The sequence below is a fragment of the Archocentrus centrarchus genome, unplaced genomic scaffold, assembly GCF_007364275.1.
Source record: "Archocentrus centrarchus isolate MPI-CPG fArcCen1 unplaced genomic scaffold, fArcCen1 scaffold_71_ctg1, whole genome shotgun sequence".
In the NCBI taxonomy this organism is placed as follows: domain Eukaryota; kingdom Metazoa; phylum Chordata; class Actinopteri; order Cichliformes; family Cichlidae; genus Archocentrus; species Archocentrus centrarchus.
In genome coordinates, this window is record NW_022060286.1 from 136491 (window position 1) to 163199 (window position 26709).

The 26709-nt window shown below is 41.0% G+C and overlaps 3 protein-coding genes across 7 annotated transcripts in view; 1 reads left to right on the plus strand and 2 right to left on the minus strand.

Annotated features, from left to right (window-relative positions):
• The window catches only part of prpf4 (pre-mRNA splicing tri-snRNP complex factor PRPF4), a 31041-nt gene extending 30709 nt beyond the window's left edge, over positions 1 to 332 (minus strand). The window contains exon 1 of one of the 2 annotated variants that reach the window (XM_030725719.1): positions 166 to 332. In XM_030725719.1, coding sequence (XP_030581579.1) covers positions 166 to 184 — 19 coding nt within the window. In that variant the 5' untranslated portion in view covers positions 185 to 332. Of the gene's footprint in view, positions 1 to 13; positions 94 to 165 lie in introns of those variants that run through there. The other variant, XM_030725720.1, reaches the window with a different exon arrangement.
• Positions 35 to 16151, plus strand: cdc26 (cell division cycle 26 homolog). 2 transcript variants are annotated; one of them, XM_030725724.1, is made up of 3 exons: positions 35 to 172; positions 14827 to 14952; positions 15917 to 16151. In XM_030725724.1, exons 2-3 carry the CDS (start codon positions 14845 to 14847, stop codon positions 16121 to 16123), a joined length of 315 nt encoding a protein of 104 aa, XP_030581584.1. In that variant the 5' UTR covers positions 35 to 172; positions 14827 to 14844; the 3' UTR covers positions 16124 to 16151. The 2 variants fall into 2 exon arrangements, with proteins under 2 accessions (XP_030581584.1, XP_030581585.1); XM_030725725.1 differs by having other exon boundaries at positions 14827 to 14925.
• Positions 16152 to 16948: 797 nt separating this feature from the next.
• Positions 16949 to 26709, minus strand: part of fer (fer (fps/fes related) tyrosine kinase) — a 40225-nt gene continuing 30464 nt past the window's right edge. For all 3 annotated transcript variants that reach the window (XM_030725718.1, XM_030725716.1, XM_030725717.1), the window contains exons 18-20: positions 18485 to 18639; positions 18174 to 18296; positions 16949 to 18097 (exon numbers count right to left, since the gene is read on the minus strand). In XM_030725718.1, coding sequence (XP_030581578.1) covers positions 17961 to 18097; positions 18174 to 18296; positions 18485 to 18639 — 415 coding nt within the window. In that variant the 3' untranslated portion in view covers positions 16949 to 17960. The remainder of the gene's footprint in view (positions 18098 to 18173; positions 18297 to 18484; positions 18640 to 26709) is intronic.

A 26709-nucleotide genomic window follows, 5' to 3' on the forward strand; every position in this document is an offset into this window, starting at 1 on the left:
GAGACAAACTTACCGGAGAAGATGAACGAAGCGGCGACGCGGAACCCCGTGGCCCGGAAGTTATACCCTGAACAGCCTCCGGGTTAGAGGTTGCACTTCCGGTGGACGCAGCAGCAGGAGGTAAACAGTGAGAGCGAAACGGCGGCAAAGTGCGAAACGACTTACCTGTCAGGTACGTGCACATCTGCCCGCACAGGGGGTCCGCGAGGACCGTCCGTCTGTTTCGGTCACACTAACGTCACTGAGACGTCATCTTAATTCAGCTAACCTTAGCTTGGTTTAGCTTAGTTCCTGACCACCGAAAACTAGCAACAGTCCTGGTGGTGGGGTGCAGAGTGCGCATGTGTGGCGGCTTTAGGAGCAGAGTCAGAGGTCAGACTTAGGTTTGTAACCAACAGAAATTTATGCAGCCAATCAAAAGAGAGCGCTTCAGAGCTTCCTTTATCACCTCCTTTTGGAGACACTGGATCGTCCTTTAGGAATGGAAGCGAGCTAATGATCGATCAGTCCAAGCAGATATTCATCTGATTATCGAATCATGAAGGACTTCTCTGCAGGACCAGGCGTTCACATTTTCACAGTAAAAGCACCACGTAATTGACCAATCAGAGAGCTGATCAGACTGTTGATTTTTCTCTGAGCTCAGTGAGATGTTTGCTTAACAGCTGATGTGGAAGAGAACAGGTGTAGTTTGTAGTTTCTCCTCAGCAGACACACATCAGTATCATCTAGGGCTGCAGCGATTCCTCAAGTAGCTCGAATAATTCGATTATAAAAAATCCTCGAAGCAAAATTGTTGCTTCGATGCTTCGTTTAAATTCTGCAGCGCTCAGGTGTCACCACGTAAGTGGAGCATTTCACCTGTATTAGCAGCATTAATGTTCTCTGGAAGGCTTTGTCTTATTTTTGTGGGTTTAATGGCGGTGGGCAAACCAGCTTAGAGCTGCATTACCGTCACCTACTGGACTGGAGTGGGAATCTGGAGTTAGAAAAAAAAATCCTTCAGATTCTAAAAAGTTCTCCGTCGCTGTGGACCAGTGATGGTCCTTGAAAAAGTAATCCGATTACTGATTACTCCTTTAAAAAGTAACTTAGTTATTTTACTGATTACTTAATTTTAGAAGTACCTAAGTTAGATTACAAGTTACTTTATTAGTTACTTTCAACAGCGGCTGGTCTTGTGCCAAAAAGTGATCGTCTGTCATAAAGTGATTCTGATGTTTCTGTGTTTTTATGTGTAATATCTTTGCTTATATTGGTAAACAGAGTGCAGTCAGCATGATTTATGAAGGGCTTATATATGAAATGCAGAAATAATCTGTTTTTCAACAATCTTTAGGAGTCTGTGTTATTGTACCTACAGTATAATCAATCCAGAGCTTTTTGGACACTTCAAATATCTTTTTAGATATGTAATGTTATATTTGTTGTGATTTCTGCAGCCTTCTGAGACAGATTTCTGTTTAAAAACACATTTTTAATGTCAGACAGTTTTTACCTTCATAAAAAAATAAATATATAAAAGTCACTTTGCGAGGGTTCCGGTAATGGCGGCTTGCTGAGAGGACGTGCTCGCTTCGGCTCCGCTACCTTTCTGTAAAATCCTGGACAATACTCGTTATATAAGAGACTGAACAACGTCCGAAGACAGCTGTGATGCCTTTTTCGCAAAGAAAGTCCAGTAAAAATACTAGTAAGTCGACTCAATCTAAGTTATCCAACTTCACTTCTAAGGTGAGCTCTGAAGCTAGCAGCGACAATAGCGAAGCTAACACAAGCACAGACCAGGCAATGGAGGAGGAAAATGGCGAGTCGAATGAGAAGGGAAAGACAGCCGAAGCTGGTTTAGACGCAATACTGGCTGCAATTGCAAATTTGAAGTCCGATTTCTCCTGCAAACTAGATGGTATCCTGTCAGCAATAGAGAATGTGAAAAAAGATGTCAATGAATGTGCCGAGCGGGTCGGTGAGGCGGAGGTCCGGATATCTGCAGCAGAGGATAGCATCACCAGTCTGCAAGCCAGGGTCCAAGCCCTGGAAAATAAAAACAAAGATCTTGAGGAGAAAGTAATGGACTTGGAGGCCAGATCGCGACGATCTAACCTGAGACTGGTTAATCTACCGGAGGGCGCGGAGGGAGAGGATGCGTGTGCCTTCCTGGAAAAATGGCTGCCGGAGGCTCTGAACTTGGCACCGTTACGCACCTCTCTGACACTGGAGAGAGCGCATCGGGTTGGTCAGAAAAGTACATCAACCACCGCTGCACCAAGGACTCTTATCATGAAGTTCTTAAACTACAAGGATAAAATGACCGTGATAAGAGCCGCCAGGGCAAAGGGACAGATTCTCTTCAAGAACCACCCAGTGAGATTTTACGAGGACCTCGCAACCGGTGTGCACAAAAAACAGAAGGAGTTTGACGGCGTGAGACAACAACTCCGTGCCATGGGGATACGATACGGCATGATTCCTCCCGCGCGACTGCTGGTGACATATAATGGTCAGTCTCGCATCTTTAACCAACCAGCGGAAGCAGAGAACTTTGTAAGGACTCTGAAAACAGAAAGTGGACTTGGGTGAGACAATGAAGACATCATCACACTGCAGTGTATTGATAGGGATGAGTAATAATTTAACCGTAAGCCAAGTAGAAACAAACAAACAAAAAAAAAAAGAAGGATAAATCGTTCGCTTATTATACTGAAGCTATGCAGATCCAGAGGCCCACAGCCAATATTATTAGCTTAATTTTCTGAACGCATTTAATAACGAGTTTCTCATGTAGCGGGGTGGGGTAGGAGGGAAAAGTATTTAGGCACAGTCGGCTGATCCTCACTTTTGTGTGGAGCAGCCTCCAGCTGTTAGATAGGTACCAGTATACTAAGGGGGGAGGAGGGTAGATAACAGAGTTCTAGTTAATAGGGGTATACTGTTCAGTGTTCATTGTTATGGATGTAGTTTTCAACGTCCAGGTGTTTTTGGTTTCTCTGTCTGTAAACTATTTGAAAGAACTGGGAAGCCCATTCAAGGTTATACGGCATGTCTGGTGGGTTAAGAATTAAAATATCTTCTTGGAACTGCAGAGGATTACAAAAACTGAAAAAAGTTAAACAGATAATGACGGGTGAAATCTATACACTCTGATATTATGCTATTTCAGGAAACTCACCTGTTGTCGGGTCAAGAGGCAAGAATTGGGAGGAGGTGGCAGGGCAGTATATATTCAGCACCCTATTCTTCTCAGGCAAGAGGTGTTATGATTTTGATTCATAAAACCATACCATTTCATGTGACAAGGGTTATTAAGGATAAGACTGGGAGGTATATTATTCTACAGGGCACATTGATCACAGAAAAAATAAACCTGATAAATATTTATGCTCCAAACACTGATGACCCAAAGTTTTTTCAGAATCTCTTTCTTACAATTTCATCTCTGTCTGGTAGCTATATTCTAGCAGGGGATTTTAACTGCACAATGAACCCAGGATTGGATAGAAGCTCAGGTATTGACAACTCTCATTCTAAAAGTAGACAAACAATTCAACACTTTATGAAGGAACTTAATTTGATAGATATCTGGAGGGATATGAATCCCAAGGGTTTAAAATACTCCTGTTATTCAAACACACATAAATCATATTCACGTATCGATTACTTTTTAATTTCTGCCAATTTGAGACATAAAATAAAAGACTGTCAATATGATAGCATCTTAATATCTGACCATGCGCCAAATTCATTAATATATGAAGACTCAAGACTAAGGAGAGATCCTCCTAGGTGGAGATTTAAACAAAAATGGCTCCTAGACTCAGAATTTATATCTTTTATAGATAATCAAATTAACATCTTTTTTTAAACCAATAGGGATGAAACTTCACCCTCTTCAAGGTGGGAGGCCTTTAAGGCCTATATAAGAGGTCAGATAATTAGCTTTACAAGTTATAAAGCAAAACAAACTTATCGAAAAACAAAAGAGTTGGCAGCAGAGATTGAACTATTTGAGAGAGAATATTATCAAACGCTATGCCCAAACATCCATCGAAAACTACTGCTATTAAGAACACAGTATGACGAACTTTCTGCCTCTAGAGCAGCTTCACACCTTTTGCGTCTTAAGCAGGCATTTTATGATCAAGGGGAAAAGCCCGGCAAACTATTAGCCTGGCGCCTCCGACAACTACAAAACGAAAAAAATATTACTTCAGTCAAAAACAGTGAGGGACAGGTTCTTACTGACCCTTTAGAAATTAATGAAACCTTTAAGGTCTTTTTTGAAAAATTATACAGCTCAGACATAATACATAAGGAACAAGAGCAAAACTTATTCTTAGATACCCTCCAAATGACCAATATCTCAGAACTAATGAGTGAAGATCTTGGTGCAGCTATAACTAAGGAGGAAATATCTACAGCAATTGATCACTTGAAAACGAATAAAGCCCCAGGTCCAGATGGACTGCCAACAGAATTTTATAAAAAATTCAAAGCTAAACTGCTGCTCCCTCTTTTTGACATGTACTTGGACTCATTTGAAAAGGGAATTCTCCCTGCCTCGTTAAGAGGAGCCCTGATAACTTTGTTGCCCAAACCTGGTAAACCTTGCAACAAATGTGAAAATCTAAGACCAATAAGCCTTCTTAATGTGGATTTAAAGATACTTTGCAAAATCTTGGCTCGAAGACTAGAGAGAATATTACCTGATACAATTTCTAGTGACCAGAATGGGTTTATCATGGGTAGACAGGGATTTCATAATGTGAGACGGGTGATGGATATCCTTTACAATTTGGAAGAAAAACCAGACACTGCTTTGCTATCATTGGATGCCGAAAAGGCCTTTGATAGAGTGGAATGGCCCTATCTATTCGAGATATTAAAAAGATTTGGTTGTGGGGACAATTTCTGTCGGTGGGTTAAACTTTTATATAATCAGCCCTATGCTGAAATATTAACGAATGGAGTTATATCTAAATCATTTAAAATCAAACGAGGATGTAGGCAGGGGTGCCCATTGTCCCCCTTACTATTTATTTTAGCAATAGAACCATTTGCTATTGCGGTGCGGTCCCATAAAAACATAATCGGCTTGACAATAGGCCAACAGGAACACAGAATTGCTTTATTTGCTGATGACGTCATTCTCTTTTTGGAAAAATTGGAAAATTCTATCCCAGCCTTGTTAGACATAATAAACACATTTGGTAGGATATCAGGATATAAAGTAAATAAAGATAAATCCTCATTAATGTTACTTAACTCAGAAGAAATAAACAGTGCTGGGAATCCTTTCCAATTCAAAAAAGCAGACTGTTTTACATATTTGGGGATTAGGATAGTACCATGTATAAATGACATTGTCGGGGTTAATTACAACCCCATGCTAGACTCAATTACATCCTCTATAGATAGATGGAACTATATGCCCTTATCACTTATAGCAAGAATTAATATTCTTAAATTAAATATAATGCCCAAACTTTTGTATTTGTTTCAGAATATCCCACTGCCACCTCCTGCCAATCTATTTCCATCCCTAAAGAATATGTTCACACGTTTCTTGTGGAACAATAGGCGACCGAGGCTACGTTTATCACTTTTGTACCTTCCGTATGATAGAGGAGGCCTCAGGTGCCCCAATCCACTTTGGTACTACTGGGCAGCTCAATTGAGGACCATGATGTACTACTTTACAGATAAGTCCCACCAACCTTGGATGAATATTGAAAATTGTTCTGTTCCTCTTCCTCTCCCACATTACGTATACTCAACAACAGTTAAAATGTTGAAAAAAAAGACAAAAAATCCTATAGTCAGAAATATGATTTCAATTTGGTATCAGGTTAAGAGGTATTTAGGCGAATCCTCCTCTCTGTCACGCTACAGCCCAATATGGGGTAATCAATCTTTCCCTCCAGGCAGGGCAGACCCTGGTTTCAGGAAATGGGCTGAAAAAGGTCTAAAGACAATAGGAGATCTTATGGGATCAGAAGGTGGGTTTGTGATGTCATTTGAAGAGTTGATTGCCAGATATGATATCCCAAGTAAACATTATTTTAAATATCTACAGGTGAGAAACTTTATCAGATCATCTCAAAATCAGTGTGTGTCAATTCCCCCACTGTCCACTTTGGAAATGGAAATGAATAAAGATTGCTTTGGGAAAAGAATCATTTCCAAATTATATAACATGTTAGCAGAGGGATCCTCCGAGTCTTCTTCATGTAAACTTAAAGCCTGGAGGGAAGATTTACAGGAGAATTTATCCTCTGAGGACTGGGAAGAGGCATGCGCTGAAGCACAAACACAAACTACCAATACACGCCTCAAAGTACTGCAATATAACTGGCTAATGAGGACATATGTGACACCAGAAAAGCTTAATAAGTATAATGGTGCCATCCCAGACTGGTGTAACAGATGTGGAGAGGAGAAGGGGACGTTTTTCCATTGTGTTTGGAAATGCAATAAAATTCAACAATTCTGGAGAGAAATTAAACAAGCTTTAGAGATTATACTAGGTATAAAATTAGCTCTTGACCCTAAACTGTTCATTTTAGGTCTATATCCGGATGGACATCGTATGTCCAGAAAAATAATTACTGCCATGGATTTATGTTTACTACTTGCAAAAAGAGTCATAGCACTCTCATGGAAGAGCACCAGTAAACCAAAATTCATTAACTGGATTAATGAAATCTCCACAACTTTACCCATGGAAAAGATTACTTATACTATAAAGGGGAAACTACCACAATTTCAAAACATTTGGGGTCCTTTTATGGAATATTTAGAGTGTGTGGATTTAACGAACGGGGGGCGTGGGGTGGATGAGGTGTAGTTACTAGTGATTATCTGCAGTATCCTTTTCTAAAAATAATCTGTTTTCTTTGTATACTGGACTTCCTTATTTTGTGAGAACTGTATATCCGAGTTTGTATTTTTTGAATCATATACACAATAGTGAAATAATTTGGGCTAACCCTTGATAATATAGAGAAACCTTTGTTGGTGTGGTTGTTGGGTTCGTGTCCTTCTGTCTTGTTTTGTTTTGGGGTTTACCCACCTGTTTTTTCATTTTGTGTTTTTTATTTTTTAAATTCTCTTTTCTCATACATTCTGTACTGTCATTTAAATGCTGCTCTAAGATATCTTATAAGCACCTGACTTGCAAGGAAAGGCAAGTTGAAAACTGGACAATAATTTAGTTGCCCTTGATGTTTCCTTTGAGAGAGCATGCTTATTTTTGTATATTATTGGAAGCATTTTTGAAAAACCAATAAAGATAATGTTGGAAAAAAAAAGTCACTTTGCCAAAAACTGAGTGCAGCTTCTACCTTGTGCTAGAAATGCTGTTTCTCACTCAAAATGACCTGATATCATTCATGAGAGATACGTTTGACACATTTCACAGATTATAGGTCAACAAGTCATTTACAGCTGTTTAAATACAGGGAATGATTTTTTGGCAAATAAAGATAATTGCTGTTTGGCAGACTTTTTGGCACAATACCAGCCTCTACTACATACTGTAGTAGAGGGCTTTTCAACTTTTTCAGCTCTCCCCCACTTCCTGGTTTGTACTGAAGTCCAGCTTTTGTTGTTTGGGTGCTGGGGGGCTCCTGCATTAGCCGCAGCTCTGCTTCGCTCCACCTGTTGCGACTCGCTCTGTAAGTGTGACTGCGACGTGACTCCAGATGTTTCCTCATATTTGACGTAGTGTTTTTGAAGCTAGATAGCACTTTGTCGCCGGCACAGAGTGCACAACTAACCTTGATGTTGTCATCTTTAGCTGACACAAACTCACAATAGTGCTTGGATTTCAGCTAGAAAACACGCATCTCTCTCCTCCCTCCATTGTTTATGTTTGTGTCACTGTGCTGTTGTTGTCCTCAGGCTGAAAAACAGGACTGAACTGTTGCACCTGTCAGACGTCACTCCCAGAGACACAAGAAGAAAGCAAAAATATATCTTTGTACTGAGGAAAATGACAAAAATAGTAACGCACAGTGACGTGGATAAGTAACTTTAATCTGATTACTGGAATGCAAATAGTAACGTGTTAGATTACTCGTTACCGAGAAAAGTAGTCAGATTAGAGTAACGTGTTACTAAGTAGCACGTTACTGACATCACTGGCTGTGACGGATTCCCTTTAACACTAAGTGGATCATTGCTGACATGTTTTTCTACGCCTCCATCGCTGTGCTGAGAATTTCAGCTGTTATTTTTTTCTGTACTTCAGCTCCCAGAACGGATTGCTATAACCACAATTTAACAAGTATTAGCACTAGCGATTGTTCTGTACCGTAAGCCCCCCAAGTCATAATATTTTTTCATACTTTAATTCCTGGTTAGTGACTAAAAATAGACCTGCACTAGAAATGTATTTAGGAGAATGCTTGTGAATACAAAGCATTACAACATTATGCTCACGCAGCCCCCAGTTTTTCAACAAAAACACTGATAACACAACAGGAGCAGGCACATGCTTTACGTGCAGTCTTTCTGTGTGAGCGCAAAGAGGCGGAGCTGTTATAGAGATGGTGAGCCCAGATGGAGCGGAAGGAAATGTTTTTCTAGCGTCCAAAAGAAGCTTTTTCTCCTGTAACCACCATTAAACCTTTACTGGGAAACACAGAGAAAAATCTGCAGTATGGAAGTTAAAATAAGCAGATGAACTGTTAATACGAAAAAAGTATTTCTTATTCAATTCAATTTATTTTATTTATATAGCGCCAAATCACAACAAACTGTCGCCTCAAGGCGCTTTGTATTGTGGGTAAAGACCCTACAATAATACAGAGAAAACCCAACAGTCAAAATGACCCCCTATGAGCAAGCACTTGGCGACAGTGGGAAGGAAAAACTCCCTTTTAACAGGAAGAAACCTCCAGCAGAACCAGGCTCAGGGAGGGGGGGTCATCTGCCGCGACCGGTTGGGCTGAGGGGAGAGAAAGACATGCTGTGGAAGAGAGCCAGAGATTAATATCAATTAATGATTAAATGCAGAGTGGAGTATAAACAAAGTAAATAAGGTGAATGAGAAGAAACAGTGCATTATGGGAACCCCCCAGCAGACTAGGCCTATAGCAGCATAACTAAGGGATGGTTCAGGGTCACCTGATCCAGCCCTAACTATAAGCTTTATCATAAAGGAAAGTTTTAAGCCTAATCTTAAAAATAGAGAGGGTGTCTGTCTCCTGAATCCAAGCTGGAAGCTGGTTCCACAGAAGAGGCGCCTGAAAGCTGAAGGCTCTGCCTCCCATTCTACTCTTAAGTATCCTAGGAACCACAAGTAAGCCAGCAGTCTGAGAGCGAAGTGCTCTGTTGGGGTGATATGGTACTATGAGGTCTTTGAGATAAGATGGTGCCTGATTATTCAAGACCTTGTATGTGAGGAGAAGAATTTTAAATTCTATTCTAGATTTAACAGGGAGCCAATGAAGAGAAGCCAATATGGGAGAAATCTGCTCTCTCTTTCTAGTCCCTGTCAGTACTCTAGCTGCAGCATTTTGGATCAGCTGAAGGCTTTTGAGGGAGCTTTTAGGACAGCCTGATAATAATGAATTACCTTGGGATCCCTCCGGATGAGCTGGAGGAGGTGGCTGGGGAGAGGGAAGCCTGGGCTTCTCTGCTTAGGCTTCTGCCCCCGCGACCCGGCCCCGGATAAGCGGAAGAAAATGGATGGATGGATGGAATAATCCAGCCTAGAAGTAATAAATGCATGAATGAGCTTTTCAGCATCACTCTGAGAAAGGATGTTTCTAATTTTAGAAATATTGCGCAAATGCAAAAAAGCGGTCCTACATATTTGTTTAATATGTGCATTGAAGGACATATCCTGGTCAAAAATGACTCCAAGATTTCTCACAGTGTTACTGGAGGCCAAAGTAATGCCATCCAGAGTAAGTATCTGGTTAGACACCATGTTTCTAAGATTTGTGGGGCCGAGAACAAGAATTTCAGTTTTATCTGAATTTAGAAGCAGGAAATTAGAGGTCATCCAGGCCTTAATATCTTTAAGACATTCCTGCAGTTTAACTAATTGATGTGTGTCATCTGGCTTCATGGATAGGTAAAGCTGAGTATCATCTGCATAACAATGAAAATTGATGCAGTGCTTTCTAATAATACTGCCTAAGGGAAGCATGTATAATGTAAATAAAATTGGTCCTAGCACAGAACCCTGTGGAACTCTATAATTAACCTTAGTGTGTGAAGAAGACTCCCCATTTACATGAACATATTGGAGTCTATGAGATAAATATGATTCAAACCACTGCAGTGCAGTACCTTTAATACCTATAGCAAGCTCTAATCTCTGTAATAAAATGTTATGGTCAACAGTATCAAAAGCTGCACTGAGGTCCAACAGGACAAGTACAGAGATGAGTCCACTGTCAAAGGCTCTAAGAAGATCATTTGTAACCTTCACTAATGCTGTTTCTGTACTGTGATGAATTCTGAAACCTGACTGAAATTCTTCAAATAAACCGCTCCTCTGCAGATGATCAGTTAGCTGTTTTACAACTACTCTTTCAAGAATCTTTGAGAGAAAAGGAAGGTTGGAGATTGGCCTATAATTAGCTAAGACAGCTGGGTCAGTGATGGCTTTTTAAGTAGAGGTTTAATTACAGCCACCTTGAAGGTCTGTGGTACATAGCCAACTAATAAAGACTGATTGATCATTTTTAAGATTGAAGCATCAATAATTGGAAAGACTTCTTTGAACAGTCTAGTAGGAATGGGATCTAACAAACATGTTGCTGGTTTGGAGGAAGTAACTATTGAAGTTAACTCTGAAAGATCAACTGGAGCAAAAGAGTCTAAACAAATACCAGCAGTGCTGAAAGCAGCCGAACATGAAGAATAATCTTTGAGATGGTTATGAATAATTTTTTCTCTAATGTCTAAAATTTTATTTGTAAAGAAATCCATGAAGTCACTACTAGTTAACGTGAAAGGAATACTCGGCTCTACAGAGCTCTGACTCTTTGTCAGCCTGGCTACAGTGCTGAAAAGAAACCTGGGGTTGTTCTTATTTTCTTCAATTAATGATGAATAGTAAGATGTCCTAGCTTTACCGAGGCCTTTTTTATAGAGCAACAAACTCTTTTTCCAGGCTAAATGAGCATCTTCTAATTTAGTGAGACGCCATTCCCTCTCCAGCTTTCGGGTTATCTGCTTTAAGCTGTGCGTTTGTGAATTATACCACGGAGTCAGGCACTTCTGATTTGAAGCTTTCCTTTTCAGAGGAGCCACAGTATCCAAAGTTATACGCAGTGAGGATGTAAAACTATTGACGAGATAATCGACCTCACTGGGAGCAGAGTTTAGGTAGCTGCTCTGCACTGTGTTGGCACTGAAGAGCATAACAATGAAGGAATTAGATCCTTAAACTTAGTTACAGCACTTTCAGAAAGACTTCTACTGTAATAAAACTTATTCCCCACTGCTGTGTAATCCATTAAAGTAAATGTAAATGTTACTAAGAAATGATCAGACAGGAGGGGGCTTTCAGGGAATACTGTTAAGTCTTCAGTTTCTATGCCATATGTTAGGACAAGATCCAGAGTATGATTAAAGTGGTGGGTGGGCTCCTTTACATTTTGAGAGAAGCCAATTGAATCTAACAATAGACTAGAAAAAGCATTTCCTGAAGAAAATGCACTGTGAATGCTGCATGCTGAAAGATATCAGCTGAAACGCCAAGAAATGTTAAACTGCTGAACAGCTGTTAAACTGCTGAACAGCTGTTAAAAGGCTGAACAGCTGAACAGCTGAAAGGCTTGGCTTTGTTTTAAAGCTTAAATGGTGTCTCTAGCTTAAAGTATGCTTAAGTTATTAGACTTGAAAGTAGGAATGGATTTGAAGATTATTCGAAGGTTTTCTCAGTCATTTGAATGTAATAGCAGTATTCTGTGGAAGAAGCTGAACGTTTTGATACCAGAACGGTTTCTGTAGCATGAACGGTGCTGGAGTTATTAAAGCAAAACCAGCAGCCCAACTTTGAACCACGTGCATGCAGAAGACAAATGACAGAATGCTGCTACACACTTAATTCTGCCAACTCAAAACACCTGTGTAAGTGCAGACACTGCTGCAAAGCCCTGTTGAATTTGTCTTGGAGCACCTCCCGAACAACTGCTTCTAAATCAAAAACCGTAGCTCCTATCAAAATAATTTTCAAACTGTGAGCGTCACAAGAACCTGCTCTAAACAGTGGTGTAATTTTTATTTTCCTGTGTTTAAAGATGTGGTCATGGGAGCAGTTTAAAAAAGGGCTCTTTTCTGGTTTTGAGAACATCACCTCCCAAAAATTACTATGGAGGCTAATGGAGGAGTTGGAGGGTGCTCCCTCTGCTTGAAGCCTCACAGTTTAAAAAGTTTACATTTCTCAGGGCTGAGAGACACATTGTTTAAAATTAGAGAAGCGGCTCTACGTTTTAATCACAAAATGATGGCTGTAGCGCGAAGAGTGTGGACACAGCAGCAGTTTAGAGAGAAATTTTTTAGCTGAAGAATTTGAAGTCTCCCACTCTAACGGTTGGAATGCGCACTGTAGACGGCCCAATACACAACCATTATAAACGCTGAAAAGAGCAAAAAACCTTATTAAACTTAAACTGTAACTGTTCAAAAACCATAAAAGATATTAACACAAAAAGTAATAGCTGAATAGCTGGAAGGCTTGGGTTTATTTTAAATCTTAAATGGTGTCTCTAGCTGAAAGTATGCTGAAGTTATTAGATTTGAAAGCAGGAGAGGATTTGAAAAGGATTTGAAACTTCCCCATTCATTTTGAGTGGCAAAAATGAAGATTATAAAAAGTTCAATATCTTAAAAAGTATAAAGGTTACAAAAAAGAAAAGTAATAGCACACATCTCCAGAACAGGCCGAACGTTTTGACACCAGAACGGTGTCCGTAGCCCAAATGCCGCTCGAGTTTTTAGTGACCGAAGGTTTTCGGAGTACAAGAACAATACTGTGAATGCTTTGAAGCATTCACAGTAATTAAATGCAGTGTTGAGGCTGTCATTCTCAGCATCTACATGGATGTTAAAATCACCCATTATAATTATTTTATCTGAACTGAGCACTAAATCAGATAAAAAGTCTGAGAAATCAGACAGAAACTCTGAGTAAGGACCAGGTGGACGATAGATAATAACAAATAAAACAGGTTTTTGATTTTCCCAATTAGGATGGACAAGACTAAGAGTCAGGCTTTCAAAAGAATGAAAACTTTGTCTGGGTCTTTGATTAATTAATAAGCTGGAATTGAAGATTGCAGCTACTCCTCCTCCTCGACCTGTGCTTCGAGCATTCTGACAGTTACTGTGACTCGGGGGTGTTGATTCATTTAAACTAACATATTCATCCTGCTGTAACCAGGTTTCTGTAAGGCAGAATAAATCAATACGTTGATCAATTATTAAATCATTTACTAATAGGGACTTGGAAGAGAGAGACCTAATGTTTAACAATCCACATTTAATTGTTTTATTTTTTGGTGCAGTTGATGAAGCTGTATTATTTATTGTTTTTGAATTTTTATGCTTAAATAGCTTTTTGCTGATTTTAGCTTTGGTGTTTGGTGGTCTGGGAGCAGCACCGACTCTATGGGGATGGGGTTTTGGGGGGATGGCAGGAGGAGAGAAGCTGCAGAGAGGCGTGTAAGACTGCAACTCTGCTTCCTGGTCTCAACCCTGGGTAGTCAGTTTTTAGGAGGGTTAATAAATTTGGCCAGATTTCTAGAAATGAGAGCTGCTCCATCCAAAGTGGGATGGATGCCGTCTCTCCTAACAAGACCAGGTTTTCCCCAGAAACTTTGCCAATTATCTATGAAGCCCACGTCATTTTTTGGACACCACTCAGACAGCCAGCGATTCAAGGAGAACATGCGGCTAAACATGTCGCTCCTGGTCTGATTGGGGAGGGGCCCAGAGAAAACTACAGAGTCCGACATCATTTTTGCAAAGTTACACACCGAGTCAATATTAATTTTAGTGACCTCCGATTGGCGTAACCGGGTGTCATTACTGCCGATGTGAATAACGATCTTACCAAATCTACGATTAGCCTTAGCCAGCAGTTTCAAATTTCCATGAATGTCGCCTGCTCTGGCCCCTGGAAGACATTTGACTATGGTCGCTGGTGTCTCTAGCTTCACGTTTCTCAAAACAGAGTCGCCAATAACCAGAGTTTGTTCCTCGGCGGGTGTGTCGCCGAGTGGAGAAAAACGGTTAGAGACGTGAACAGGTTGGTGGTGTATCCGGGGCTTCTGCTTAGGACTACGCTTCCTCCTCACCGTCACCCAGCCGGCCTGTTTTCCCTGCTGCTCGGGATCTGCTGGGGGGGAGCTAACGGCGGCTAAGCTACCATGGTCCGCACCCGCTACAGGGGCCTGGCTAGATGTAGGATTTTCTTATCCAATTTCTCGAATACTCGATAGAATACTCAATTACAAAAATAATCAATAGTTGCAGCCCTACTTGCTTTTTTTCAAGCTCTTAAGACTCTCATGACCTGGATGACTGAGAATCTACACAGACATACGTGATGTTTCCTTCTGTGACACCAACATGCTCAGAGGCAGGAAAAGGTCTTAAAAACAGGAAGTATTCTGATTGGCTACTCTGGCTTAGACAGAAACCTGAGATGCATTTTGAAAGTGTCAGGAAATATGGGCTCTAGATCATATTCAACAGATTTATAGAACATTGAGCGCAGAGGTGAAACATTTTTTATTAATTAGCATGTCAGAAACTCAAACTGCTGTAATCTGATCAGTCAATGTAATGATTGTCTGCTTTCAGCTCTGAAACAAACTGAAGATGTTGAGGAGGAAACCAACTCGTTTGGAGCTGAAGATCGACGACACTGAGGAGTTTGAGAGCGTCAAGAAGGAGCTTGAGGTCCTCTCACTTTATACCAATCAATCAGTATGTAACAGCTAATCAATAACACCAGAGTGATGTGACTATGAAGTCAGAGATAAGGAGTATCACCATGGTGGTTTAACTTTCTCTGCTAAGCTTGACTCTCTGCTTCAGAGTGTGCTCACATAAAAACAGATGTTTTGCAGGTCATGATCCCTGTGAGTGCCGCCTTCTCTAGATGTTATCAGATGACAATGACAAAATGGTGATAAAATATATGAATTCAATTCACTTTTATTTATATAGCACCAAATCACAAACAGTCGCCTCAGGCGCTTTGTATTGTAGGTAAAGACCCTACAATAATATAGAGAAAACCCAACAGTCAAAACGACCCCCTATGAGCAGCACTTGGTGACAGTGGGAAGGAAAAACTCCCTTTAACAGGAAGAAACCTCCAGCAGAACCAGGCTCAGGGAGGGGGGGTCATCTGCTGTGAGGGGAGAGAGACAGAGATTAATAATAACTAATGAGATGAATGTGACTGATTCTTGGTGTGTGTTTGTGTTTGCAGTAGAGACTTAGCAGCTGGTTAGAATCAAGCAGAACATTTGTAGATGAATCCGTACACGTTCAGTCTGAGCTGCTTTAACTTCATTGCTTCATTCAGGGGTTTCAGTCACAAGCTCATAGAAACATGTTCCCAGCAGTCTGCATCACATGAGAACACACTGGAAATAAAAAGATTTAGGGAAAACGTGGTACTTCCAGCTGATTTTAAACTGAAACTCTGAACATCACCTGCACCTGACCAAGTGAGCTGTTCAGCATCAGTTACCATGGTGATTTAGCAGGTAAAAAGACATGAAACGTGACTTTAAGCTTGACACAGTTCACTAGGACATTAACTATGTTGTCTGTGTCGACATACTCTCGTGATTCTTTTTTTAAATACTTCTGGTAAATAATGTAAGCAGGAAGTAAACAACTTGAAACAGGATGTGATCAGGTTTTCTTTTCTTTTCAGGCCAGGAAACGTCAGCGAGAGGAGGCAGAGTCAGGAGGTGGAGTGGGTGGGGCCTCTGTTATTGGTGTTGACATCATTGGGGGTGGAGCCTCTGCTTCATCCTCCACAGCAGTGTCGAGGGCAGAACTTATCAATGAGCGAATCGGCTACAAGCCCCACCCCAAACCAGCAACGCTGCCAACCTTATTTGGAAGTTTACAGTTTTAATGATTAATAAAGTTTGATGAGAAAAAGGTTCACAGTTCCATTTTTTTTTTTTACATATTTAAAAAGCAACCCCAGAGCATCAAGCCCTTTCAAGAGCCAATAATAAAATTGAGGGTCCAAACCAAATGCTGCAGTTCCTCTTATCATCCAGCAGAGGCTCCAGCAGTGAGTCAGTCCCCATAGTCTCCCATGTTTAAAACTTTACAGCAGAAATAAACATGTTTACATCCTGATATAGAAACTGCACCACAAAACAGAATTTCTTCTTTCCAGGTAACTTTCTACTGACAAATACAGGGGCTCCACAAGGGACCATCCTGTCCCCCTTTCTCTTCACAGTCTATTCTCTTCACAAAGACGAGTTACAGTCGCTGCTGAACTGGACTCTGCTGAACAGGTGGCTGGGGTGAGGATGCTAAGGAGAGCGAACAACTCACACCCACTGCATGACCCGCAGCACTCACTCTTTAACATGAACCACCAACCAGAACACAGGTGTATATAGTATTTAAGTTGTGTATATAGCTCTTACATTATGTATATAATATTCTCAGTCAAATTGTATTTATGTTGTGTCCTTATATTAGTGTTAATTGCTGTAACAGCAATTAAGTTCTATTCTTGAGGGTTAACCCTGAGTTTTCTGTACTGAAGGTGGCTCCCATCAGAATGGGGCAAATCACCATGGAAACTGATGCTGTGAACTTAACCAGCTCCAGCACAGGTTTGAAATCAGAGATGATCAGTGGAGTCCCTGAGCTGGACTTCTGGACAACATTTGTGCTGTTGGAGCATTTGTAGAGATTGTCATTAAACACAGAGGCATGACGTTCATACATTTTATTTTCATAATAAAGATACAACAATAATATTTTTATAGAGTTTAAACAAAGACGATTAGTGTTGTAACTCAGAACTCATATTTACAACAACAGTCAGTAGGTGGAGCTCTCAGCTCTGACATCACAGTCCAAGAAGTGATGCTTACCAATCAACACTCACAGGTCATGGTGAAGTTACCACGACAACCAGGAAACAAAGTGCTGGTGATAAAAATCTAAACTGTTTGGTCAGATACATTTCCTGAAAAAACTGGTGGGTGTGGTCTGTGATGACACCGTGCATCGTGAGGCATTAACCAGTCAGCAGTGATGTGCAGAGAACACCCGCCCCTTAAAAAGGACATTAAAATTAGAGAGAAAAAAAAAAGGGCATTTTTATATCTCAGTGTTTTTATTTATTTATTGGAAAGTGTTTTTGTGTTTAAATAGTTTAAATCAATAGTTTAAATTGATTGTAATGACAGCTGGGTTCAGTTGCTTTTCCTGTGGTAACCTCACCACATGGACAGCACTGAGTTGCATGCTGTTTTGGGTTCAAAGGTTTTTCAAAATAAAAGCTCCTTCAGACGAGATCAAAAATAAAAATAAAATATAAAAAAATAAATGGTTTTAGTGTTCAGAGCTGACTGCTCAGAGGGAAAGATGCGTTGCCATGGTAACAGTAGAGGTGGCAGCTTCACATCGTTTTCAGTAACTTTAAAAAATACAAATATTTGTGTAAAATAAAAAAAGCTTCAAACATTTTGAGCAGCTTTGTTTGTTTGTAGTGTTGTTTACTGATTCAGTGTTTGGTGATGTTTACGTCCCGTCTGTTTGCGATTTAGTGTTTACAGTTTTAGTGTTTGGATTGATCGATCGATCGTTGATCCGTTCCATGATGCAATGCTGCGTATTTTGATCTCGGAGACGGTGCTGTGATTGGCGATCAATAGTTTAAGGGAATGTTCTCAGACACAGGCCATGCCCATCCCCCCCCCACGCCTGCGATGACCTTGTCACTTCTTCTTGATGGCAGCGAGGTCACGCTGCAGCTCGGAGAACTTGGGCCGGTCCTCTGGGTTGTACTGCCAGCAGCGCTGCATTACTTTGTACACGTCATCAGGGCAACGCTGAGGGCAAGCCATCCTGTAACCTAGCAACCAGGGGCACATGGTTACCGTACAAAGACATCACTGACTGTATGAAACAGCTGGTTATCTTGTGTTTACCTTTCTCCACCTGCTCTCGGGCCTGCTGATTGGTCATACCCGGATAAGGACACACCCCCAGACTGAATGTCTCCCACAGCAGGATCCCGTAACTCCACACATCGCTCTCTGAGCTGTAACGACCTGCAGCGGCCAATCAGAGCTCATGCTTCTTATTGATTACTGTCACAGAATCAACACTTTCTTTAACAGGTTCAAACCCTTTAACAGAGTCACCTGATGGATTAGGTACAGGTGTGTGTGTGTGTGTGTGTGTGTGTGTGTGTGTGTGTGTGTGTGTGTGTGTGTGTGTGTGTGTGTGTGTGTGTTACCATAGTTGAGGGCCTCAGGTGCTGTCCACTTGATGGGGATCTGTTTAAGTCCAGATGAAGAATAAACACCGTCGTCCTCCTGGCGACTCATCCCAAAGTCGCTGATCTTTAACACGCTGTTCTCCCCGACCAAACAGTTCCTCGCCGCCAGGTCCCTGACACACACACACACACACACACACACACACACACACACACACACACACACACACACACACACACACACACACACACACACACACACACGTTTTTTTCAGCCTGAAAATTCAAACTGAATTTAAAATCTACCAACCTGGTTCCAGAATCGTTGGCCTGCTGTGTAAAATGTAAACAACAGAATGCAATGATCTGCAAATCTCAAACTCACATTTTATTCACAATAGAACAGAAAACATCAAAGCTTTAAACTGAGAAAATGAAACATTTTAAGAAAAATATGAGCTGACTTTAAATGTGATGGTAGCAACACGCAGCAGTTTGATGTAGGGCTGCAACGATTCCTCGAGTAACTCGAATAATTCGATTCTTAAAAAAAAAAAAACAAATTTGTTGCTTCGATGCTTCGTGTAAACTCTTTAACTCAGGTGTGTCCGTGTAAGCAGAGGGTTTCACCCACCTCAGCAGCATTAAAATTCTCCGACCCTTTAACACCAAGTGGATCATCACTGACATGTTTCTCCACACCTCCGATGCTCTCTACACCTGCGCGTGTGTGTGTGTGTGTGTGAGTGTATGTTGTGCTTATTGGGCTGAGATCCCCCCAGTTAACTGATCAGTACCGAGGGGCTCTGTCAAAATGTTTTTTAGGCTTTAACCTGTTAACTGGCAACGGCCCGCCCGACTCTGACCCAAAATCCAAAACCACAGATGTATAGCTAATAAAATTCCTGGCTAGTGGGTATATGACGCTATGGGGTGTGATTTCACATGAATCCATAAATTCCCTGTGTATTCAGTGCGTCCTCCGTGCGTGAAACTGAACAGGAAGTAAGAGTGTGTGTGCCGTCGTGCGTAAACAGTGTTTACAAAACTTTTTCTCGCCAACGGATTGTCAGAATGCATCAAAAACAGACTATATTTATTCAACACAGTGACTAAATGACTCATGAGAGTGGATTATTATTTATTAGAGGACCCCGTTGCTGATTCGACCGGTTTTACGGAATCTCACGAACAAACAGCTGTACTCTGAAAGCGATCCATGGTACGTGTAACTTTTTATTCTCAGCTTGTCCTCGTATTATATGCCGTTTAGATGTAAATATATATTTAATAGTGAGCATGACATGCACGTTACACAGAAAATATAGTACGCTGGTGTTACGCCACTTACATTGTGTGTGTGCTTTACATATGAAAATTTACAAGAGCAGTGTTGGGGCAGGGAAGGTTGTTACAGGTCTCGATAAGGCTTTCACGGGGGTCTTTATTACATTTATTACGGCAGGATGAGGAGGACAATGGCTCAGAGCTTTTTTGAGCAGTAAGTGTCTAAAGTTTTACAAAAAGCTTTAGGCTGACTTCGGGTCATGTCACAACGCTGAGTGGAGGCGTGCTGGAGCCCTCTGCAAAAAACTTTAAAAGTTATATACAACAACCTGAACTGGCTAGCCCAGCGATTCTTCAACCAAAGGTGTAAGTCATTACTGACCAGATGGCACCAAAGAACGCCAAACCAGCTCCTAAAAAGGCTTTAATAACTTCTATGCTGAACCCGTCACAACAAGCTAGCGGCAGAATGTCTAGCGCTAACATTAGCACCTGCAGCGACGAACCGACCTCTCCTTTCACCAACAGTGACGCTTCAGCGTGGTCCACGTTAGCAATAAATCCATGGATACAGCTGCTGATGGACTAGCGGTCATGGTACCAGGTAGCACTGACGGGCTCATGGCGGCTATTAACTCAATGAAAGAAGACTTTGGGAAGAGATTTGACTCCCTGCTAACTGCAATCCAAGGGGTGCAATCTGACGTGAAAACGGTTACCACACGTGTTACAGAAGCTGAAGAAAGAATTAGTGCTAACGAGGATATTGTTGTTTCCCTGCAAGCCGATAACTCTGCTATGAAAAGTACTACTGATACTCTGCAACAGAAGGTGGAAGACCTGAAAAATCGCAGTCACCGCTCCAACCTAAGACTCATTGGCCTTCCCGAGGGGACAGAAGGTTCTGATATGTGTGCATTCCTTGAGAAGTGGCTGCCTGAAGTGCTTGGTGCAGAAACTTTTCTAGTCCCGCTGACTATTGAGAGAGCACACAGGGTTGGTCGAATCACCACTACAGATACAAGACCCAGAGCGGTGATCATGAAGCTGTTGAACTTTGCTGATAAAGCTCGGATCATGAAGGTGGCCAGGGTGAAAAGGGACATACGCCATGAGAATAGAAGAGTCATGTTCTTCCCAGATGTCTCTGCTGATCTTCTGAAAAAACGCAAGATATTTGACCAAGTGAAAAAAGACCTGGCTTCCCTCTCCCTGGCAATACCGGAGCTGCGTTATGGTATCGTACACCCTGCCACACTCCTGGTGACTTAAAAGAAGAAACTTCACCTTTTTCGTCACGTCAGCAGCAGCGGAGTCTTTCGTGCGGCAACGTAAGGATGAGCGGCACCAAGAAGTGGACGGAGAAGAAATTGAATGAAGGGGTAACTGATCTGTGAAAGAGCTATCAGCTTACAGCTGTTCAGTGGCAGAGCAGCAGATCTAAATATGTGACAATGACAAACTACCATCTCACTATGTAAATATGGTCACATGTTCCTAAAATTACTCCTAAAATTATCTCTGCAATCATATTTTTTCAGTTCTTTGGCATGGTACAAGGTACAAGTTACTTGGGTTCATATTGTGGTACCGCCATTTTGTGCTTAATGCACATTTGTAACAATACACAGTTGGATCAGGGTAACCAGGTGAAATACTTACAAATTGGCATATGAGGGTTTAATTGTTGTTGTTACTTTAATTATTGACTAATAGGGGGCTCCGTATGGTGGTCTCTGTTTTTTGTTTGTTTTTTTTATGCTGTTCCTCTCCACCACTAGTGCTTGAGTGGACCAGCAGAGCTTCATGGCCAAGCCCGAATGGCTCCTTGGGAAGTGTTCTCAGTGGGAAGGGTGGGCGTACTTCATTTTGGGTTGTACGCTCTGTTATTCCTTAAAAGTTTTTTATTGCTTTTATACCCCCTTGTCTTTTTTTGCCGTGCTTTTTCCTAGCAACCTGCCCCTTTATATACATACCAACATGACTGAAATAGTTTTTCTCCTTTACCGATGGCCTCTATTCTCCAGTTCACCTCTTGGAATGTAAGAGGATTGAATAAACCTGTTAAACTGAGACAAGTAATGAAAAGGATTCAACAACTTAAAGCTAAAATAGCTTTCCTCCAAGAGACCCATTTAACCCCTGACGATGTTAGTAAAGTGAGGAGAAGATGGCATGGTCAGGTCTTCTTTACCTCTTTTAGCTCACATTCAAGGGGTGTAATTACATTAATTCACACCTCAGTCCCATTTCAACTCATTGATATAATTGAAGATAGGTATGGCAGATATCTAATCTTAAAATGTGAAATTCTCTCGGTGAGACTTAATTTGGTCAATGTTTATGGGCCAAATAATGATAATCCTGCTTTCTTTAGACATTTATTTTTATCTATAGCCTCTTTACCTGGAAGGCATATCATTGGAGGTGATTTCAACTGCACCCTTACACCAATTTTAGATAGATCTACAGGCAAAGATAACTCACACACTCAAACAAGAAAAGAATTGCTTAACTATATGACAGACCTTAACCTGGTTGACATATGGAGAGATACACACCCTAATCAGTCTACTTTCTCATGCTATTCTAGTACATGCCAGACGTTTTCAAGAATTGATTATTATTTAGTCTCAGCTGATCTAGTGCCAAACATAAATAGTTGGTATTCTGATCATGCCCTGGTATCATTCTACCTTAAAGTTCCCAACCTTTCTTTCTCAACAAAGTGGCATTTACAACCATTTTGGCTAAAGGACCCAGAATTCATACAGTATATTGGAACAAAAATAGACATGTATTCTGAACTAAATACTTAACAAACCTCTGCAACTGTGAGGTGGGAGGCCTTTAAGGCCTTCTTAAGAGGCCAAATGTTCTGTGTTATTAGCTTTAAACACAAACTCCATAAACAGGAATTGGATCAACTTGAAAAATCAATTAAAAACACAGAAACACAACTATTTCTTAACCCTACAACCCAACTAAACACTGAACGTCTTAGGCTAAGAGCTAAATACAACGTATTATCCACAGATAAAGCAATGACATGCTTAATGAGGCTGAAACAATCGTATTTCGAGCAAGGAGAGAAGGCTGGCAAGCTGCTGGCTTGGCGCATAAAACAGATGCAGTCAGACAAAGCAATAAACTCAGTTCAAACAGATGAAGGGGTGATAACAACTGATCCAAAAGAAATAAATTTGTATAGCTCAGATTATTCAGACCTAGCTCCCCAGGCACAAATTGAATTCTTGGATGCATTAGAATTTACCCCCCTAGACAGCGAATCCCTAAATTCACTTGAGTTTGAACTCAATGCACAACTACTGTCTGAGGCTATATCCAGTATGAAGGGGAGTAAAAGCCCTGGACCTGATGAAATTCCAATTGAAATATATAAAATTTTTCAAGCTAAATTAATACCACCAATGCTCGATATGTACCAAGAAGCATTTAATAAAGGATCTTTCCCACCCTCACTTAATACAGCGATAATCTTTCTACTCCTGAAACCAGGTAAACCTGCCACTCAATGTGGTTAATATAGGCCGATCTCTCTTATTAATGATATCAAAATTCTGTGCAGTGTTAGCCAAGAAACTGGAGCCACTTCTACCCAAAATAGTCCACCCCGATCAGAACGGGTTTGTACAAGGCAGACAAGGCTTTCATAACGTTAGAAGGGTGTTTAATGTAATTTCTGATAAGTCTGATAACTCTGACAATGCTATCCTGTCACTAGACGCCGAAAAGGCCTTTGACAGGATAGAGTGGCAATACATGTTCGCTGTTCTTGAACGTTTTGGTATAGGAGGGAAATTCCTTAGCTGGGTCAAGCTAATATACTCAAACCCACAAGCTGAAATCTTAAGCAATGGTTTAACGTCATCTCTCTGTAAACTGAAACGTGGGACTAGACAGGGCTGTCCCCTTTCTCCTCTTTTGTTTACGTTGGCCATTGAGCCTTTGGCAATAGCAATTCGCAAACATGTTAATATAACTGGTATAACAATAGGGAGTTTGGAACATCGTATCGCCCTGTATGCAGATGACATAATCCCATTTTGCTCTAATCTAGGACAGATTATACCCTCTATAAACGCTATAATTAAATCTTTTGGGTTTTTTCAGGTTACAAAATAAACAATGCTAAATCTGAAATACTGTATATGTCAGAAGGGGAAAGGCTCAACCCCCCAGTTTCAACTCCATATGGAGCGTCAAAGCAAGGATTCACTTACCTGGGTGTTAAAATCACCCCTACAATAAATGGCATTATTCCAGCTAACTACACCCCCCCCCCCCCTGACAAAATCAGTAAAGCAGCTAATAGACAGATGGATCAAATTACCCATTTCCTTAAGTGGCCGTATCAATATTTTAAAAATGACAATATTACCCAAATTTTTATGTGTTTTTCAATCAGTTCCTCTTTCTCCACCCCCCTCCTTTTTTAAAGAGCTAAATACAACTTTTTCTAACTTTATCTGGAATAATAAACGCCCAAGGATAAGACTTTCCTTGTTATATCTGCCATATGACGGGGGGGGGGGGGGGGGGGGGGGTGTTACAATTACCCAACCTATTATGGTATTATTGGGCAGCCCACATTAGAGCAGCTATGTTTTATTTCACTACCAGCCAGCCCCCAGCATGGGTCACAATCTAGTCTCAGTTAATTTCCATTCCTATAAACTTATACATGTACTCAGTGGACCCGAGAAAGCTCATCAAGCAAACAAAAAGTCCTTTTCTGAAAAATACAATAGTGATCTGGCAAAAAGCTCTTGATTATTTGGAAGAAAAACAACAACTATCCCAATTTTCACCCATTTTTGGCAACAGAGACTTCCGACCAGGCAGAGCAGACCCAGGTTTTAAGCTCTGGTCTACCAAGGGTATAGCTAAGGTGTCTGATCTTTATACAGGGGGGGGGGGGGGGTATTAATGCCATTTGAAGAACTAAAAAACAAATATGACATTCCTGAAAAACGTTTTTACAAATATCTTCAGGTTCGGAGTTTTATCTTGTCCAAGCAGCAAAATAATCTTGCTTTACCCTCTTTATCTTCATTAGAAGCCATTACTATGAAGCACCTATATGGTAAAGGACAGGTGTCCCTATTTTACTCTTTGTTTGTTGACAAATGTAAGCAATCTTGGATTAGTATTTTACAAGCATGGAGAACAGATTTGGGAGAAACTGTATCGGACGAGATGTGGTCAGAGGCTTGCACTTTGGCTCATACTCAATTTGCCAACTCAAACTCCAAATTATTACAGTACAAATGGCTAACTAGGCAATATATCACTCCGTCTAGATTACACCACTTTAACCCTAATATTCCTGACACATGCATTAAATGCACTCACCAGAAAGGATCTTTATTTCACTGTATGTGGGCATGCCCTAGGGTGTTACCCTTTTGGAAGGCTGTGTTGACTGTGATTGGCCAGATGATTGGTAGGGAGGTTCCTTTAAATCCTAAAATGTGCATCTTGAATATCTATCCGGAAGAATTTGCTATTTCAAATAATCTAAAATCCCTACTTAACGTTTGCTTTTTGGAAGCTAAACACTGTATTGTGACCTCATGGAAGAAAGAGACATTATGCGGAATTGCACAATGGATTAAAGGAATGTCTTTGTACTTTGCTCTTGAGAAGATCAGCTACTTTACTAAGAACAAACTTTATAAATTTTGGGCAATCTGGGCTGTCTTTTACACTTGGCTGGTCCAAAATGATATCCAACTCGACGTGTGAAAGAGATCTTGTATTATGGTCATTTGGTAAGAAAATTTGATCGTTACGTTGATTGGTCTGTTGGTAGGTCTGCTTTTTTGTTGTTGTTGTTGTTCTGTCTGGGGGTATATTTATGTTTATGTATACATGTATGAATGGGCATGTAACGGTAGCGGTATCTTTTCTGTTTGGGCTCGGAGGATACCTGATTTACCGGGAAATCAAGAAAATCTGGGCAGCAGTTCGACATTTGCAGAGGCTGCCGACCCAGGTAGATGGGCTGTCCAGGGCCGTACAAACTCAGACTCAAAGCCTGTTGGACCTGAGCCATAAAGCGGGCGAGTAGCCCAGCTGAGAATGTGCTCGCAGGTGAGAGGGGTTCGATCTGGAGATAAAGTTCAGTTCTGCACGGTGAGGAAGGTAACTAACGAATTTGGAATATTGGATTACTGAATGGGTTCCCCACTGAGACTGAAGGCTGTTGGAAAAAAAAACAAGTAGCCTGTTCCAAAAACAACATTTGCATTATCAGGAATTCGGCTCCCTAGCCGGCCTTGGGCTGGCAATCATATCTCTCCAGGGCTATGTGTGATGGTAGCTCTCCCACTCAGCCCTCTCTGTGATTTGTGAAGCTGGATCTGGTGTACCACGACCACTGATGAACTTCCATCACTATCAGCGAACTGTTTTGGCTAGGAGCTGGCATCTGGCTCCACAATGTCCTGACCCTTTCGTCTCCGTCTGCATCCCCTCCTGCCCCCTCCCTTCCCCGACCATATTGCTATCCTGGCTTTAAATGTGCAAACATGCTTTGCTAAGGTGGTTTTTTTGGACCTCCTTTTTTGGACTCTTTTTTTAACCTAACTACCCCATGATGTGTGTTGTTTCCTTTTCTGGGACTGACAAAGGTAGCGCCGGCAACGGCTGCACGACCTCAGACACCTGTCCCCCCTGTTTGCTTCTGTTTTTTGTATTTCTTGGATGGGTGTTCTGGAACGCAAATTTCATTATATGTTTTCATTATATGTTTACATATATATGACAATAAAGTCGTCTTGATTCTTGATGTTCTCTAGCTCTTGTTAAAAATCAATAAAGAGATGTTTAAAAAAAAAAAAAAAGCTTTATGCTTTGTGGTGGGCTTTGTGTCAGTTGTTTTGTTTGTGGGGTGGGGGTATTTGTTTGGGAGGGGGTTGTAAGTTGTGTTT